Source organism: Oryzias latipes, chromosome 5 (genome assembly GCF_053564925.1).
Source record: "Oryzias latipes strain Hd-rR chromosome 5, Olatipes_Hd-rR_3.1".
Classification (NCBI taxonomy): Eukaryota; Metazoa; Chordata; class Actinopteri; order Beloniformes; family Adrianichthyidae; genus Oryzias; species Oryzias latipes.
Window position 1 is genome coordinate 9942558 of NC_136241.1, and position 16622 is coordinate 9959179.

Here is a 16622-nt window from a genome sequence, read left to right on the forward strand (position 1 = left end):
ACAGGTCAAGACGAACTGGTTGCTCAAAGTCAAACTAGGGGTGAAAGGGCACTAAAAATCCAATTAAAGAAAATTTAGTTGTATACATCTGTTATTAAAAATTACCAAAATGCAGATTATTAAAGCTTAGTTACTATTGCAAATATAAATCACTGGTAGAAAAAATATGTCTAAATGATAGACTTTTTAAGCAGCGTTTGTGCAGTTCTAAAGAAGGTAATAAAGTTTATATGGGGAACTGCATAAAAGAGAATGAACACCTTTCTTTTTCTATGACAACTGTGCTTCTTTTAAACTCATTCTTCTATACATTCATTCACCTTCTAAACCTGTTTTGTCCCTTTTGAGGTCGCAGGCCTGCTGGAGCCTATCCCGGCCAGTTGTGGGCGAGGGGCAGGGGACATCCTGGGCAGGTCGCCAGTCTGTCGCAGGGCCACAGTTCACACACCCATGCACACTCACATTCACACCTAGGGAAAATTTATAGTAACCAAGCCACGCATGCACGGGCAAAACATGCTAACTCCACACAGGGAGGTCCCATGTGTTCAAGTCCACACTGGGACTTGAACTGGTTTGAGGCAAGAGAGCTAACCACTGCGCCACCATGCACCCCATTCTTTTATACATTTTACAAATAAAAAATATACCAACCATTTTTTTTTAACATGTAAACAATTTTGTGCCTCATATAAATGTATTTTCCATCCATCCATCTGGTTGGATGAAGGTGGAGTACACTCTGAACAGGAGGTCAGACTCAGGGCCTCACACTCACGCCCAGGGACAATTTAAAATACTATTTACCTTATGAAGGATGTTTTTGGTCTGTGCAAGGAAACCCCAGTGCCCAGAGAAAACCTACGCATGCATGCAAAACATGCAAACTCCAAGCTGAAAGGGCCCAGCCTAGATTTGAACAGGACATTCTTGCTATAAGGCTGCTAATAACTATAAGTTCAATTTTTTTTATTTATTTAAAAACAAATCTTTCATTGAAAATGTGTCTTTTTTCCTTTTGGCTGTTCCCTGTAAAAGTTGGCGCAGCAAACCATTTGCCTCCCTTTAACCTTATCCTTTGCATCCTCCTCATTTAAGCCAATCGCCTCCATGTCCTCCTTCGTTAAATTCATAAAACTCCTCTTTGGTCTTCCTCTATGCCCCTGTTCCTGTTAGCTGCAGCCTCAGCATCCGTTTACCAACATCATCACTGTCTCTTCTCTCAACATCTCCAGATCAACTCTGCATTTCTCTTCAAAACATCTACCATGAGATGTTCCTGAGCCTATCTATCCTTCTCGACCAAAGAGGACTTCAACATTTTCAGCTCTTCTACCTCCAGCTCTGCCTCCTGTTTCTTTCTCAAAGTTTCTAAACCAACAAGCTGTCTACATGTTTTCTTTTCATTTTGATTCTCTGAACTGTTGACCTTAAATACTTAAATTCCTCCACCTTCTCCACCTCTGGACCTTGTGATCTCAATGTTCCACTTAAGTTTCTCTCATTTAGGCACAGATATTCTGTTTTTTTGCAGCTCACTTTCACGCCTCTCCTTCCAGAGCAAATGTCAACAACTCTAAATGTTCCTCCACCTGTTTCTACTCAATCTAATTGGTTTAGAGTTTGAAACATCAATATGCCCCAACATTAGATGACAATCCCATCGCTAAAATAACCCATGTCACTGAAAAGTGGTGATTGCCTTGAAAATATCTCTATTTAACTATTCTTTGCTATGAATATACTCTAGTTATTCAGAATGTCCCATGACTCAGATTACATAAACCACAAATAGACTTGGTTTTTTGATGAGAAACACTTGGATTTCCACAGAAACTTCTGATTTGTTATTTCATTATGCGTTCCGGCTACATGACATGCCTTCTAGCATGGTCTCTGATGGAGTCCCTTAATTCACGTCCCAAGTCAAGAGGCTTTCTGTACCTGCAGTGGTGCTTCAGTGTGCCTTTTCTGGTTTCAGTCTGCATTCTAATGGCCAGGGTAGAGCGTTTGAACCAAGAGCCTGCAGTGTGCTGCTCAGAACCCCTCTAACTGGGTTCAGTTCCTGCTCTAAGGAGAATATGCCCATACCGGTGTGGTCTAATCCACTTTTAGATTAAACTAGGTTATCAACCTCCACTTTTGCTCATGGATGAGGAGGGGATTGTTGTACCTTCAGTCCAGCAGCATCTTGTCTGGTGTTGCAGAACCTGAAACAAATGGCTGTGTGGCCTTGCTTACCACAGAACACAACCAACAGACAGTGGAACATCACCACATGCCAGTTCCATCCTGTGTTCTGGTCTGTTTGATTGTCCGGGAACATTTCACTCTGTGAAGACTTCCAGAAGTTGCTTCTGGAGTTCATCCTGTGTCCCACATTTTACGGTTAAAGCTGGTTTCTTCTAGTCATATTTGTCTCCCTGCTTCGTTTCCTCCTTCCTTTTCTGTTTGATGTCCCTTTCTGTACTTTGTTGATAGGGAAGGCTACAGTCCAGAAGAGCATTCTGGTTCTGTTGCCTGATCTGCCCAGTGGATGGCCAGGGGGCATCTGTTGAGGAAACAGGAAAGGGGGTGGGGGATTCTGCAATGGCTGGACAGGCGTCCGTCCCTTTGTAGCCTTCTTTCTGCCACTTATAGTAGAGGCTGCATTTCTTTCCTCTTCTGTTTTCTGTTTTTCCACGGATTTTGCCTCTCGTCCAGGAGTCTTCATTCCACCGGAGTTTCCAAAACTCCACACGCCCCCTTTCTTTTTAAAAAACAGCATCAGAACATTTCTCCTCCAGTCAGACATCCTGGATCTCTCAAAGATCTTGTTAAACAGCCCAATCACAAAACCTTTCATACTCAATGAGTTATTTTTTCAAGTGCCTTTCCACTCTCAATCCTCTTGAATATCTTTTTCATCCTTCCTGATTGTTTGTACTTCCTGCTTCATGACATCCACCTCTTCTACTCGATGCTCTCTAACATTCCCCTCATCCATCAGCTCTTCAAAGTTCTTCTTACTTCGTACCTTCACAGTGTGCAGAACCTGTCAACACATTTTCATCCCTGTCCTTGATCCTCCTAACCCGCTGCACATTTCTCCATCTCTGACTCTCTGCCTCACCTGTACAGACTCACCTCTCCCTCCTTTGCCTTCAACCTGTTATACAAGTCCTTATACATCCTTTGTTCGCCTTTTGCCATCTCCACCTTCACCCTGTGCTGCTTCTCACTGTACTGGTCTTTTCTGCCCTTCTTGTGTCCTACTTTTTCTTAGATAACCCTTTCATCTCAATACACACTTGAAATTCTTCGTTTCCACCTTGAAGTCTTCTTATCTTTCCTTATTTCAGACGATACTCCAAGTTCTTTCTTCTCAGTCACTTTGACCACTTTAGTTCTAGCTGTCCAGTCATCTGGAAGAACCTCCTGATCTCCCAAAGTCTGTTTCAACTCTTCTCTAAAAGCCACTCAGTACTCATTTTTCAACTTCCACCACTTGTGCCTCCGCTCTGCCTTTTGTCCTCCTCCTTTTCCTCACCATCAGAGTCATCCAACACACCACCATCCTACGCTTCCCACCCACCACTTTGCAATCACTGTTATCTTTCAGAGTACGATGTCGACTCAAGTTGCCTTGCTTCCTTTCCATTTGGTCTCTTGAGCACACTGTAGATCCACCTTTCCTCTTTCCATCATGTCAGCAAACTCTCGTTTTTCCTGTCAAACTTCCTACATTTAAAGTTCCCACTCTGCCCCACAGATTGCATGGTCTTTGTAACATTTAAAATATTTTTTTATATATAATCCTTTTTCTTTTTTCCAATGAGTTTTGTTGATAAAGGTTTTTATTTATCCAATGAATCTAAAAACCCTCCCTATATTTTTTAACTTATGAAATAAAACAATAAATTAAAGCTACATTTCATGTTGCCAAGTTTTCAACATTTTTTTTTTAATAAAAAGTAAACAAACCGACAGATCTAAGTGAATTGATGCATTTAAGAATTAAAACTGAAAAGTTTCTTCTAACTCAATGAACAAAGAGGTAGTTTTAAATTTTTATTTTTTTTTATCTTTCTTACACAAATTTGTGTTCATTCATAAAAAAAACAATGACAAAGCACAGATCACTTTACGACAGGAGTTCCACTTTTAATATTCACATTGAGCTTCATATGTGAAGGCCAAAATAAAGTAAATCACAGCTTTAAACAGCTCTAACGTTCCCTATTTACCCCTTTGAGAAAGAGGACTGAAGGACACGCCCAGATCTGGGAGACAAACCTGTTCCGCTTCATACAAAGGCCTTCAGCTGCACAGAATGTGTCAAAATGATGAAACTTGGTCTCTTCATGCTCAAGAACAGCAAACACTGTACACCCGTGTGCCATTCAACATGGCTGGACATGATTTATAACAGAGCATTCCCAATGAAACACTTAATACTCAACCAGTATCATAGCAGTAACATTCATTAAAAAAAAGAAAGTTATAAAAATATAAAAACATACTTGAAATGGGATTATTCCATCCCTATATTTATTTATTTATTTTATAAAAGTTGTGTTCTAGGTTTCTGTTTATAATAAATTCTTCTACAAGTCCAATCTTTTCCCTCTTTCTAATGTGAAGCTGTTGTGAACATTCACAGCTCAGTTTTTCCAGATGCAGCTCAACAACACAACATCAGTGCGGGTCAGTTCCAGCTGATCTGATTCATGTTTACACTGCAGACTTTTGAAAACCGCTTTGTTAATCCTGAATGTTAATTGTTTATCTTTAGGAAATATCCTGATCACTGTGAAATAGTCTATTCATACCAGATTTCCCCCCAAATCTGCTCTTTTTTTCCTAGCTTGTAACCGCATGTACATAAAATGAAAATAATAATGAGGGATTGTAAACAAGCAAACAATCAAATAAAGTGGTACCGTGGCCCCTTCCCACAGTTGCCAGCCACCAGGATTTTGTTTCTCTGCTTGCAACCTTTTCTCAACCTTTACTGGCAGAAAACCCTAAAAGGAAGAGGTTTCAACAGCCGTGCGCTTTTATTTTGAAGTAAATCATGACCGTTGTTGATACACTAGCTGAGTGTTGATGGTGTGATACAATGGAGCAGGAAAATCTGCAGAATCCTTCCAGCCCACACAGGAACAACAGATGTGTAAATAGTTCACTCCTGTGTGCTATTACAAACCACTGATGATGTTACAACCAAATGACTTTGACACATAGATAGTTTTTTTTTATTACTATTTTAAGAACATAAGCTGGGCAAATATTGAGGATAACAGTTTGGTGGATGACAGAAGTAAAACCCCTCTTAGACTGTCATTGTTGTCCCTTAAAAAGTTTACATTCCTCACCTGAACGTGTGACATGTTGGTCACCTTGACAAACTTTAATTCAAATTTGTTTATGATTAAAACCCCCTCTAATCAATTAGTTTCAGTCATAAACCTTTGGATAAACAACATTCTTGTTCTGTAGATTAAACGTTTCATTTAGGAAGAAAGGCCTGTAAAAACTGTTAAAAGTAAAGGACAAATATCCACACGAAAGCATGTTATGTTGCTTTTGTTTTTCTGTACCACAACAGCATTGATTTAATCAAAAATCCTAAAACAGAGACTTGAAGAGAAACATCTAAAATCAAGTAAATAAATAGTTACAGCAATTGTTTCTATTTTTCATAAGGCAATAAAGGGGCTCCGAATTTATTTGTTTTCTTTGCAATATTTCTAAACCATCCCTGTCAGTACTAAGCTGCAGAAAATACACACAAATGTTTTAGAATACTTTGCTTTCAAACTCAAAATAAAAAATGACTTGTTTTTAAATCATGAAAAATCCCCTCATGTGTATGTCGGTGCTGTTACATATACCCTTTTCCACCTTTATAATGTTTTGAGTGCTCAGCTTTCTCAACTGTAAACAGTTAAAGTACCAACACAGTGTAAACAGTGGTGAAGATGTCAGAGGGTGAGTCACACGTTGGTGATTTCAACACTCTTGTAAGTATGCATCGGGCTGCCTTTGGCACGGGAAATGGCTTGCACTCTGGCTTCTCTGGGCAGAGAGCCGCAGTTACCGTGGAGGCCCATGCTGCGCTCCACAGAGTGACTGTTTGCTCGCAACCTCAGTGAACTCTGGGAAAAGAAAACCAGCAGAAAACAGAAAGAGATGCTTCGTTATAGGAATTTCAAAGGCAACTAGCAAGTTTCTGGTTTTCTTCTCAAAGTGTACACATGCTCTTTGTTAAAACAAAAACGAGCCCCTGAGAGTTAAGAGAACTATTTAGACCTAAAAGTGTCTGCTGTAAGGTATTTCTGAGTTCATAGATTTGATTGCTCCTTTTGAGAGTCTGCAGAACTGACTTTTCCTTTCTTTTTATTTTGTTTTCTTTCGTGAAGCATCAAGAATGCAAAGACATGTACCGAATACAACATAATGTTTTGCAACTCCATGAATGGAAAGGAACAGTTTGTTTATTCAGGAAATACACTCACTGGCCACTTTATTAGATACACTTTGCTAGTATCGGGTTGGACGGGTCAGGTTGGAGAAGCCAGACTGAGATGGTTTGGACATGTTCAGAGGAGGGATAGTGGATATATTGGTAGAAGGATGTTGGAGATGGAGCTGCCTAGCAGGAGGGCAAGAGGACGGCCAAAGAGGAGATATATGGATGTCTTAACAGAGGACATGAAGTTGGCTGGTGTTAGGGTAGAAGATGTCCATGATAGAGTGAGGTGGAGGACGATGATTCGCTGTGGCGACCCCTGATGGGAAAAGCCGAAAGAGAAAGAAGAAGAAGTATCGGGTTGGACCATCTTTTGTCTTCAGAACTGCCATAATCCTTGGTGGCATCGATTCAACAAGATACCGGAAACATTCCTCAGAGAGTTTGGTTCATATGGATATGACAGCATCATCAGTTGCTGCAGATTTGTTGGCTGCACATCCATGGTTCCAATCTCCCGTTCAACCACATCCCAAAGGTGATCTATTAGGTTGAGATCTGATGACTGGGGACGCCATTTGATTTCAGTGAACCTATGTCTGTGCTCAAGAAACCAGCCTGAGATGTTTCCAGCTTTATAACACAGTGGCTTATCCTGCTGGAAGTAGCCATCAGAAAATGGGTATACTTTGGTCACAAAGAGATGGACATGGCCAACAACAATAATCAGGCTGTGGTGTTGTAACCATGCTCAGTTGGTACTAAGCGGCAGCAGAAATGGAGACTCATCAGACCAGGCAACATTTTTCCAATCTTCAATTGTTCAGTTTTGCCCATCTGCCTCAAGCTGGGACATGTTGTGCATTCAGAGATGCTCTTCTGCAGACATCGGTTGTAACCAGTGGTAATATAAGTTACTGTTTCTTTTCCGTAAGCTGGAACCAGTCTGGCCGTTATCCTATGACCTCTGACGTGAAAAAGACATTGCTGCCCACAGAACTGTTGCTCACTGGATATTTTCTCTTTTTTGGACTGCAGCCTGTTATATTTATTTAAATCACAAAAAGGATCCTAAGCGTGGTAGCATCTGCAACTCATCTCTCCCCAAGAAGTCAAATACGGAGAATAGATTTCACACACCTGAGTTTGTGACGACTAACTGGACTTTAATTAACATTATAGTGTTGTTTTTGTTTACTTTTTTTTAACTAGTAGCTTTGTTACTTTATAACTGCCTTTTTTAAAAAAAATACATGTTGGTGTTGCTGCTTTTTCTTCATTTTTGATTGTAGTAGCTTGTTTTTAAATTTTGCACCAGTTACTGTTTCCTTAATATTATTGTACTATGCTATTATTAATATACGTGATGCAGGTTAAGTTCAGATTGTTGTAATTAGTGGACAAACATTTTTATTTGCCAAAAATCTCTGTCCTGGATTTTTATTATACCCTTAATTAACAAAAAATTGTGTATTTCCGAAATTATTCAATAATCAAACATTTCAAGAAAAAAAACATCAGTATCGATATTGGTAATAATGGCCCTGTAACTACTTGGTATCGGATTGATACCCAGATTATCACCAAAGTATCGCCCACCCCTTCTAGAGATGGTTGTGGGTGAAATACCAGTAGATCATCAGTTTCTGAAATACTCAGACCAGCCCGTCTAGCACCAACAACCACGCCACGTTCAATGTCACTTCAATCTCCTTTCTTCCTCATTCTGATGCTGGTTTGAACTGCAGCAGATCGTCTTGACCATGTCTTCATGATAAATGCATGGAGTTGCTGCCATGTGATTGGCTGATTAGAAATTTGTGTTAATAAGCAGTTGGACTGTGGAATAAAGTGGCCGGTGAATGTATACCCTCCACCCCCCATTTATATTTAAATATACATAAATACGGTAGTTCTGAACACCAAAAATTAACACTAAAAGAGGAAAAAAACGTTTGTTTTAAAGTAGTGCGTGCGACTGGGTACTTGATATTAAATCATCTGTAATTTTATTATCAAAACTGAAAGCAAAAATCGTTTGTAAACTGTCTGGCATCCCTCAATTTTAATTTTAAACAGACTTAACAAGGTTTGTATTTCTATTAAGTCTTCAAATTTCAGAGGACCATACTTAATGAATAATAAATTTGTACTCTATCTATACACAATTTTACAACATTATTCTTGTTTTATCAGATAAAAAATATTTAACAACATAAAGAAACTCAACACTGAAGGTTTCAGTGACAGAACGGTAACATGAGGTGATACCTTTCCTGTTCTTCTGAGTGACACCCTCTCATCAGTAAAACGACTGACAGCCTGGGGGACGGAGGAGCAGACAGCTTTAGTGTCCTGCTCCTCATCACTGTTAAAGAAACAAAACAAATTAACCCGTTGATGGTTTTTATCAATGCATTTCTGGAAAATAGTAGCAGTTTAAGGTTAAGAAATGGATTGAATAACTGAGCAATTCAGGACATTTTGGCACACCTGGGAGGGACGGAGAGTGACTTCATCTCTTCGTAAAGGTGTCTGTGCAGCATGTGCTTGTTGTTGGGGATTCCCAGGGCTTTAGCCATGGCATCAGTGTCAAAGGAGGGATCCAGAGCGATCAAGGCTCCATGAACGCCTTTACCCTGAAGATTGTCTGCAAACTCCTGAGGAGCCCAACAGAAAAACCACAATGTAGAAGCATGCAACCAACTGTGTGTTGAAGTGCAGCAGTCAGCTAGAAAAGAAGAAAAAGTCCACAATGGACACCCTCTTTATGGATCTGCTTGAAAAAAATATGTCAGATCTCTTAAAGATGAAGCCAGCAACACTATTCATGTTTCTCTGTCATTTTTGTTTCATGTGGGTCATGATAAGTTAATAATTGCAGCAGAAATATTCTGAATATTTAAAACACACAGACACTTGTCTTTATCTTCTGCATTCTTTCAGAAACGCATTTAAATTATTTCAGAGAAAAATCCTAAAACCACATCATTTGTGGTGTCTGGCCATGGAGCTCTGGTGCAAGGGGGAGGGGGGGTCACCATTTCTGACCCACCTTGAGGTCTATATCTCTGATCCACTTCATCACTCTGTGACATGTCCAAACAACAGGGTCCTGGTTTTGGTGCTCACATTTTGTCCGCCGTGCCTGGAGGGCCTTTTGAAAACACAACAGATGAATAAGAGCCTGAGCGCTGCTCTAGCAAGGGCCAATGAAAACACAGACAACACAGATCAGGGGAGGATGAATGTTTGCTGAAATAACACAACACAATGAGTTTCTGGGTTCAGAAAGTTCTAAGAATTTTCTACATGTGAGCAATAGCAGAACAGAAATGTCTTATCGTCTTGTCTAATGTTTTTATGAAGAAGTACCTGCAGCCTAACATCTAAAGTTCCTGCAACTGTTGATCTCTTTTGTCCATTGCCACACGTAGCTCTGTAGCTGTAGTTTTTTCACAATAAAAGCTTATTTTATTGAATTACTATCTTCAGTACTTTTTGACAATCCTGCCTTGTGCTCAGATACCTCTAGAGTGCAACCGATTCATGAATATAACATTAATGAATGAGATAAACACTCGTAAAAGTCCAAATATAACTGTGTTATACAGCAAACAGGCTCATATTATGAAATTGCGACATCACAGCAGCTAGTCCTGACAAGAACTGTGGTTGTGGTATGGGGCATGACAGAAACTGAAGGCTGTGATTGTGTGAAATATTTTTTAAAGAATATTTCCAGCACCAACAAAACCTTTGCAGGATTAAGACCCTCAAGGGGTCCTGAGTTCTCAAACAAACGTGTCCTACATTCTCTGTGCAATAATTAAAAAGAAAAAGTAAAGAACAATATTTAAGACAGACTGAAGTGTAACAATGTCCACTTGATAGATCCTGGTCAGCTAACAATGTGTGCCAAGGGCATAGGCGAGGGGGGGGGGCAATGTTCCCCCTAAATGTGATGGTCTTCAAATATCCACAATGAACTAAAGAAATAAAAATGACAAAAAAAAAGAAGAACAGAAACAAAAAAGGACACAAAACAAACAACAAAAATGACAAAAGATAAGATACAAATGTAAGGATGGATTAACAGACAGAAGGACAAATAGACGGACAAAAAAAGAAAAAAGAATGCAGCCTCAACAGGCTACAAACCAGTGTCCTGCTGGAAGAAGTTAGTTTGAGCAAAAGCATTCAACATTAAACTTATAAGACATCAAACAGACCACAAAAACAAGATAGATATAGATGGATGAACTGATATGATGATAGCATAGTTTTGTGAGCATTTAAGGGGATGTTCCACCTGCACCCAGTGGGTGATGTGGACTAACCATCAGTCTAAGGCTTTTGCTCCCAACTTCTGTCAGTGAGAACAGAATTCACAGCAGAAAGAGGCCGTCCAGCATGTGACCACATGACCTCACTTCTACCTTTAAGGAAGCAGCTTTAATTACTTGTTGAGGACAACGCTCAATGCTTACAGTGGCTGCACGTCATCCGGCATCAGCGCTATCATGAAAAATATCATTGGGTAATGTCAAAAGAATAGCTCGTCATTTGATCCTGTAAATAGGGATCTTTTTTGTCACTGTAGACTCATATGGCTGTTACAAACTCTGTCTTCATTGCTGTTTTGAGTATTAACGTATCCTGGAAAGGAAATAATTTATTCAAAATCTCCTGTGAAAATTAACTGTGCTCTTTCATTTGTGGACTGCAGATGAGTGGAAACCAAACTCTATTGAGATTGTTTTGTAATCTTTTCTAGGTTGATATGGACTAATCCAAAGAGTTAAAAAAAAAAAGCTGGATTTATTTTGGTTGGCCCCTAAAGTAATGAGGACAACTGCTCATGTTGACTTCAAAAACCTTCAGTTGTGAAGCCTCTCACACTGATGAGGTTAATATTCCCCACCAGCCACCCAGAACTGAGGGGGCATTTTGGAAGAGTAGAACAAGAAGAGTAATCCAGTTGCCCGCCATTTAATCTTTTTGGACTGTCCTGACCTAGATGACTGTTTATCCACAGCAGATGGTAAATCTGGGCAGCACTTTTTCCAAGAAATGCCAGATGTTCGGATCAAAATTACAGATAAAAAAAACCTACTCGCATCAAATCCGCCTGATTGAACATATTGTTTAGAATAACTGCTAACCCTAATCGAATTATTGCATTCTCCTTGTTGAGTCATGGGAGCTATGTAAAAAAATGTACAAGTATCATCTCATAAATGAGCAGCTTTTAGCTCTTAATGGACACAAAAAGTGTCTGAGAAGATTTACAATCGAAGACCTGACCTCTTTGTCAAAGCTGAGCATCTGCAGGAGCTGGATTGCCAGAAGCAGACTGGTCTGGTGGAAATGGTCGCTGACATTGAAGAACCGCTCCAGGTCTCTGCGACTCAGAGAGTTCAGTACTCGGCCGTCCACTAAGTGGGCGTGGAAGGTTTGGGAGTATTGAGGCAACCCCACGTCACTCAGCCACGATGTTGAAACCCAGTGATGGTCCATCTCAGAGGCTTTCGATAGCCTGAGGGAGGGTCAGTCCGCCACCAGCAAATGTGGTAGAGAAAAAAACACTTGGTCAGCTGGAACTTTATGAATGGATTTTAGGTGAGGTCTTAATTTAGCAATAAATTACTAATTATCAACTTGCCATGTGTTTTACAGTCTCAAAGTTTCTCTATAAATGTTGTCAAAAACATTGTTGTCATTTTTGGGGGGGAACCACTCACCCCTGCGTCCCTTCAGCTCTCCTGTAATCTTCAATGGCCAGTCTAACTTTCCTGCGATGAATTGGGTTATTGATACCCAGACCGAGCTCCAAATCCTCGTCTGTCAGACCCAGCAGCACCTAAAAAGGGTTAAAAAAAAAAAAAAGTTTAACTAAGAGTAGTATCACACTAAACACTGTCAACTCCGCCCCCTGAGAAAGAAAAAAAATACCTTGCCACTTTTTACATTTTCCGAACAGGCTCGGATGTACATGGGCATTCCCATGACAACCTCCAGCCAGGCTTGGACAGCTCCTGCTCTCCACAGCGACATGCAGGTGGTTCTGGTTAGTTCCACCTGCTGGAGGCGGTCCAGCTGCTCCTCTCCGTCAGACAGGCTGTGCTGTGTGCTGTCAGAGTCTGGATTGGTCAGGAGAGGTTATAGTGTGGCGTACAGGAAAGGTTCAGGGTCAGAAAAATAAAGAAATAATCAAAATGTGTTGGTAAGTAAGAAGTGAAAACCTTTTTGAGTGTTTAATGGGAAGTTGCCAAAATCTGGTCTCTGTTTTGTTTTCTTGTTGTTGAAAAGGAGAAATTGCCCTCTGGCCATTCAAAAATTTTTCTTTTTAGAAAACAATTAACTTGAAAAAGAGTTTGTCTTTGTTTTATGAATGAACGTAGTTTTTGAAGTAACAGGATAAGACCAACAGATGGCGCTACAGCGTCCTTTCAAAATGTTTCAGCAGTGTCTGAACAAACTTGAAACAGCTTCGTGGCTCATTTTGAGGAATTAAAATACACAGTTTGTATTTGATTGCAGCTCCATCCAACTTTAAATCCTCTATTTGATTACAGTTAGTGTCATTTTATTATGCTAAATAAACATGTATTCTAAAAACTATCCGATGATTATGAAGGGACTTCCAACTGTTAGGGTAATGCATCAGAGACACAGGGATCATTCATAAAACCTCATGCTTCTGCCCATTTCCCGCTTACTGCAAACAAAAAAGGAACGCAGATTCATACAGAACCTGCGGTTTCCAAAATGAACGGTGTATTTCGGACGGTTCTCCCCATGCCTGCAAAAATACTGCATGCAAAATCCATTGTTGCTCGACACAGTTTTTAAAGCGCAGGAACACCAAGTGGTATTTTCCAATGGACACGAGTGATATGAATAATCCCCAGAGTGCAGAAACAGACAGCTGGTAATCACAGATGAGAAGTTACTCACTGCAGGCGAGAGCTGCCATTAGAAATGGCAGGAGGGAAGGGGGAGACACATTAGACTGGGACACAAGAACAGGATTACTCATGGAACAAAGAACTGCCACATAGTATTTAGTTTCTAGTTTTATTTTTTGTAAATAAACTTCATTTCAATTGTAATTCTTTGACAAAAAAACAAAATACATTAGGAACATTTCTGGCCACAACAGCTGCAGCAGATAAATATTTGAAGTAACCTCTTTGACTGTTTTCTTTTATTTAAATAAAATAATTCTGATTAGATCTTCTGATTTTATGCAGCATTTCCTAAACAACAAAGCATTGCATTAGAGCCACATTTGGTTATAAAAGGGAGGGACACAACCCAAAATAAAACAAAAAAAAAGGAAAAAATAACACAGGGGAGGAGAGAAAACCATGCATTTGTAATGCAAAGAGATAAGGAGGGGAGGTGTAACACAGGAGGTTTGAGGAGATCATCAAGTTCAAGGCAAATATATGGATGTCTAATCAAAGCAACACAGAGAATCATGCACGTGTTGAATGCACATTTGGTAAGAAATGACTCAGACAAAACAGAATTACAAAGTTAGTGTTTTAGCATTGTGTAGCACTTTGTGACTCTCTGTGAAAAGTGCTATATAGATAAAGTTTTACTTACTTAGTTGTGCTAACAGGGTGAGAATGTTTCATATATTTGGGTTTAGAATGACTTGGCACTTGCACATGATTGTGAGAGCAGACAAATAGTTGTCATAAGAAGCATTAGTGGTGCATTCATTTTCTTCTTTTTGGGGTGTTCCTTTTTTTTTAAAATATCTGCTCATTTAAAAATATTGAAAAAGGAAGTCCCTATCATGTACTGTGAAGGTATTTGTGCAGATAACATAAGCTTTATATTTGTAACAGCTTTTAAAACCAACAAGTCAATGCAAGCAACACAATTTGGTCAAAAAAACTCCAACAAATTCAACTCTTAATATCTTCCACAAAGAGTGAGGGGTTAAAAAAAAAGAATATAAGGGTAAAAGCAACAGTATAGTAACAAAATCAGATGTCATTTACAGTAAAATATTATATCTCTTTTACAATACCACCTATTTACATATGAACAACAGTCCTTCAAGTCTCCAGTTGTAAAAAAACTTAAAACATTTAGACATTAAGAATGGCGCAGCATAAGCCATGATTATAACTATATATATATATATATATATATATATATATATATATATATATATATATATATATATATATATATATATATATATATATATATATATGCAAACATATGCATACAAGTGCAATTATAAATATATGCCATGTACAAACAATACAATTTTAGGGTATTATGCTGTACATTCTGGCTTTCTACATAAGATCTACCCTCCCACCTCCCACCCCGTCTTTCCCCTCCAGACAAATGCCTAAAACAAACAGTGTTTGCACTCAGGTGACACATTTCAAACTCAAGATGGACAAACAAACACACTCGTTCGCACACTCGGCTTCACCAGTCGGCATCCTCCTCTATGTAATAATCAGGGGTGGCTGTACCATCAAATAAGCCGGGATCCAGTGACTTGCGCTGTTTGCTCCGAGTGAACACCCGTGATAGAGATCCCAGAGTCATCTTCTCCTTCTTCTTCTTACGCTTCTGCTCCTCCAGGTCCTCCATAGACTAAGCAAGAGGAACAGACGGGGATTTATTTTTCATAGCTTTACAATGTGCTTTAATAATTTAACTTCAGCAATGCTTGGTATCCATCTCTTTAGTTAAACCATAGCTTCCTGTTATTACAGATAAAAGTAATTATATTACACAATAATTCCACAAATTACCTAAAGCTGTCCAAAAATCTCATTTTGGAGAAGTAAGTTTTGTCATTTTTTTCGCTGCAAAAAATACAAAAATTAAGATCAAACATTTTTATGTTTATAACAAAGACAAAATTAAAATGTAATAAATTGAAACCAAATCAAAGACTTGGTCAAAACTATGTGAAAAATAAACAAAAAAAACATACAAAGATTTACTAAACTACAATATTCCACATACAGTTTTTAGCCCAAGGGGTATCATAATTATGTTTCATAACTCTTGTTATGTGTGTCTTAAACAATCATTTCAAAGCTAAAAACCTTTTGAAACCTTCACTTTATATTTTGAGTAAAAACTATACTAGTGTCATTTCTACATCATTGTAAACAGCCACTGTGGATGGCAAACTCACCTGCGAGTGTAGAGACTACTAAAGGGGAAAGTGACAAACCTTTGTGAAAAATTCATACCAGTTGGGGGAAAAATGTCTTCCATCAGTTGTTTAATTTAAATTTTGCACAAGCAAATCAAACTTGGAGGATCAGTTCTTCAGTCCAGTTTGAAGGTTCATTTGAAGTTCAGTCATGCACTTGTATTCTGTACTTCTCTACAGTTTCCATCAATAATGTTTTAATGCACTTTCAACGGTGTTGCTTAACAGATAGCTTTACATGTTTTACCTTTCAGTGAGCAGATGTGCCACCTTCAGACTCCATGTGAACCAGCCTCCCACCTATGTGATGTAGCTTCATGCAGAATGTTTGAGTTTTTTTATTAAAATACTATTTCAAGTGTTAATCCAAGTCAAAATGGTACAAAAACATTTTCAAAATGCTAAAAAATAAGACTTAATGCCAAGTTGATGCTTTAAACTGTTATGGTTATGAGTAAAAACATTTTTTATTACACTTTCTATCAGAGTGCAGCCGCTCAGAGCCGCTCTTCTCTGCATTTTATTGACATTATTTTACTTACTTAAGTAAACTACTCAAGTAAAAAAGAAATGTGAAAATTTCCACAAAAATATTGATAGAAATGCAGTTTTGTTATGATCCCACATTATGAACCTTTTGAAAAACTCCATCACCACCGAGCAGCCGTGCTGATCCCATCAGAATAACAGGACAGAAGAGCAAGAACCAACAAAACGAAGCGAGCCACACAGAGAAGATTGTGGAGATGTGATTACTTGGTCGAGGTGGCCAGGCAGCTCTTACATTGCAGAGGGAGTGAGTCCGATGGCGGGGGGAGTTGATGTCACTGGGTGTGGACGATCGGTCCCCGTCAGCCGCAGAAGCGTCTGAGATCACAGAGGGCTGACGAGAGTGGCAGGGGCTGATCCTGACCACAGCTGAGGACACATTCACATGCATCCAAAATTCCCCGCAGT

The 16622-nt window shown here is 39.2% G+C and overlaps 1 protein-coding gene across 18 annotated transcripts in view; it reads right to left on the reverse strand.

The window, feature by feature from the left end:
- Positions 1–4037: 4037 nt before the first annotated feature.
- Positions 4038–16622, reverse strand: part of kaznb (kazrin, periplakin interacting protein b) — a 128071-nt gene continuing 115486 nt past the window's right edge. For 3 of the 18 annotated variants that reach the window (XM_078947047.1, XM_020703125.3, XM_011474801.4), the window contains 9 exons: positions 16450–16583; positions 14968–15091; positions 12410–12597; positions 12199–12317; positions 11762–11993; positions 9510–9611; positions 8948–9114; positions 8726–8822; positions 4038–6140 (listed from right to left, as the gene is read on the reverse strand). In XM_078947047.1, the coding sequence (XP_078803173.1) occupies positions 5979–6140; positions 8726–8822; positions 8948–9114; positions 9510–9611; positions 11762–11993; positions 12199–12317; positions 12410–12597; positions 14968–15091; positions 16450–16583 (1325 nt within the window). In that variant the 3' untranslated portion in view covers positions 4038–5978. Of the gene's footprint in view, positions 6141–8725; positions 8823–8947; positions 9115–9509; positions 9612–11761; positions 11994–12198; positions 12318–12409; positions 12598–14787; positions 15092–15252; positions 15307–15710; positions 15979–16421; positions 16584–16622 lie in introns of those variants that run through there. The other 15 variants (XR_013655936.1, XR_013655934.1, XR_013655935.1 and 12 more) reach the window with 15 other exon arrangements.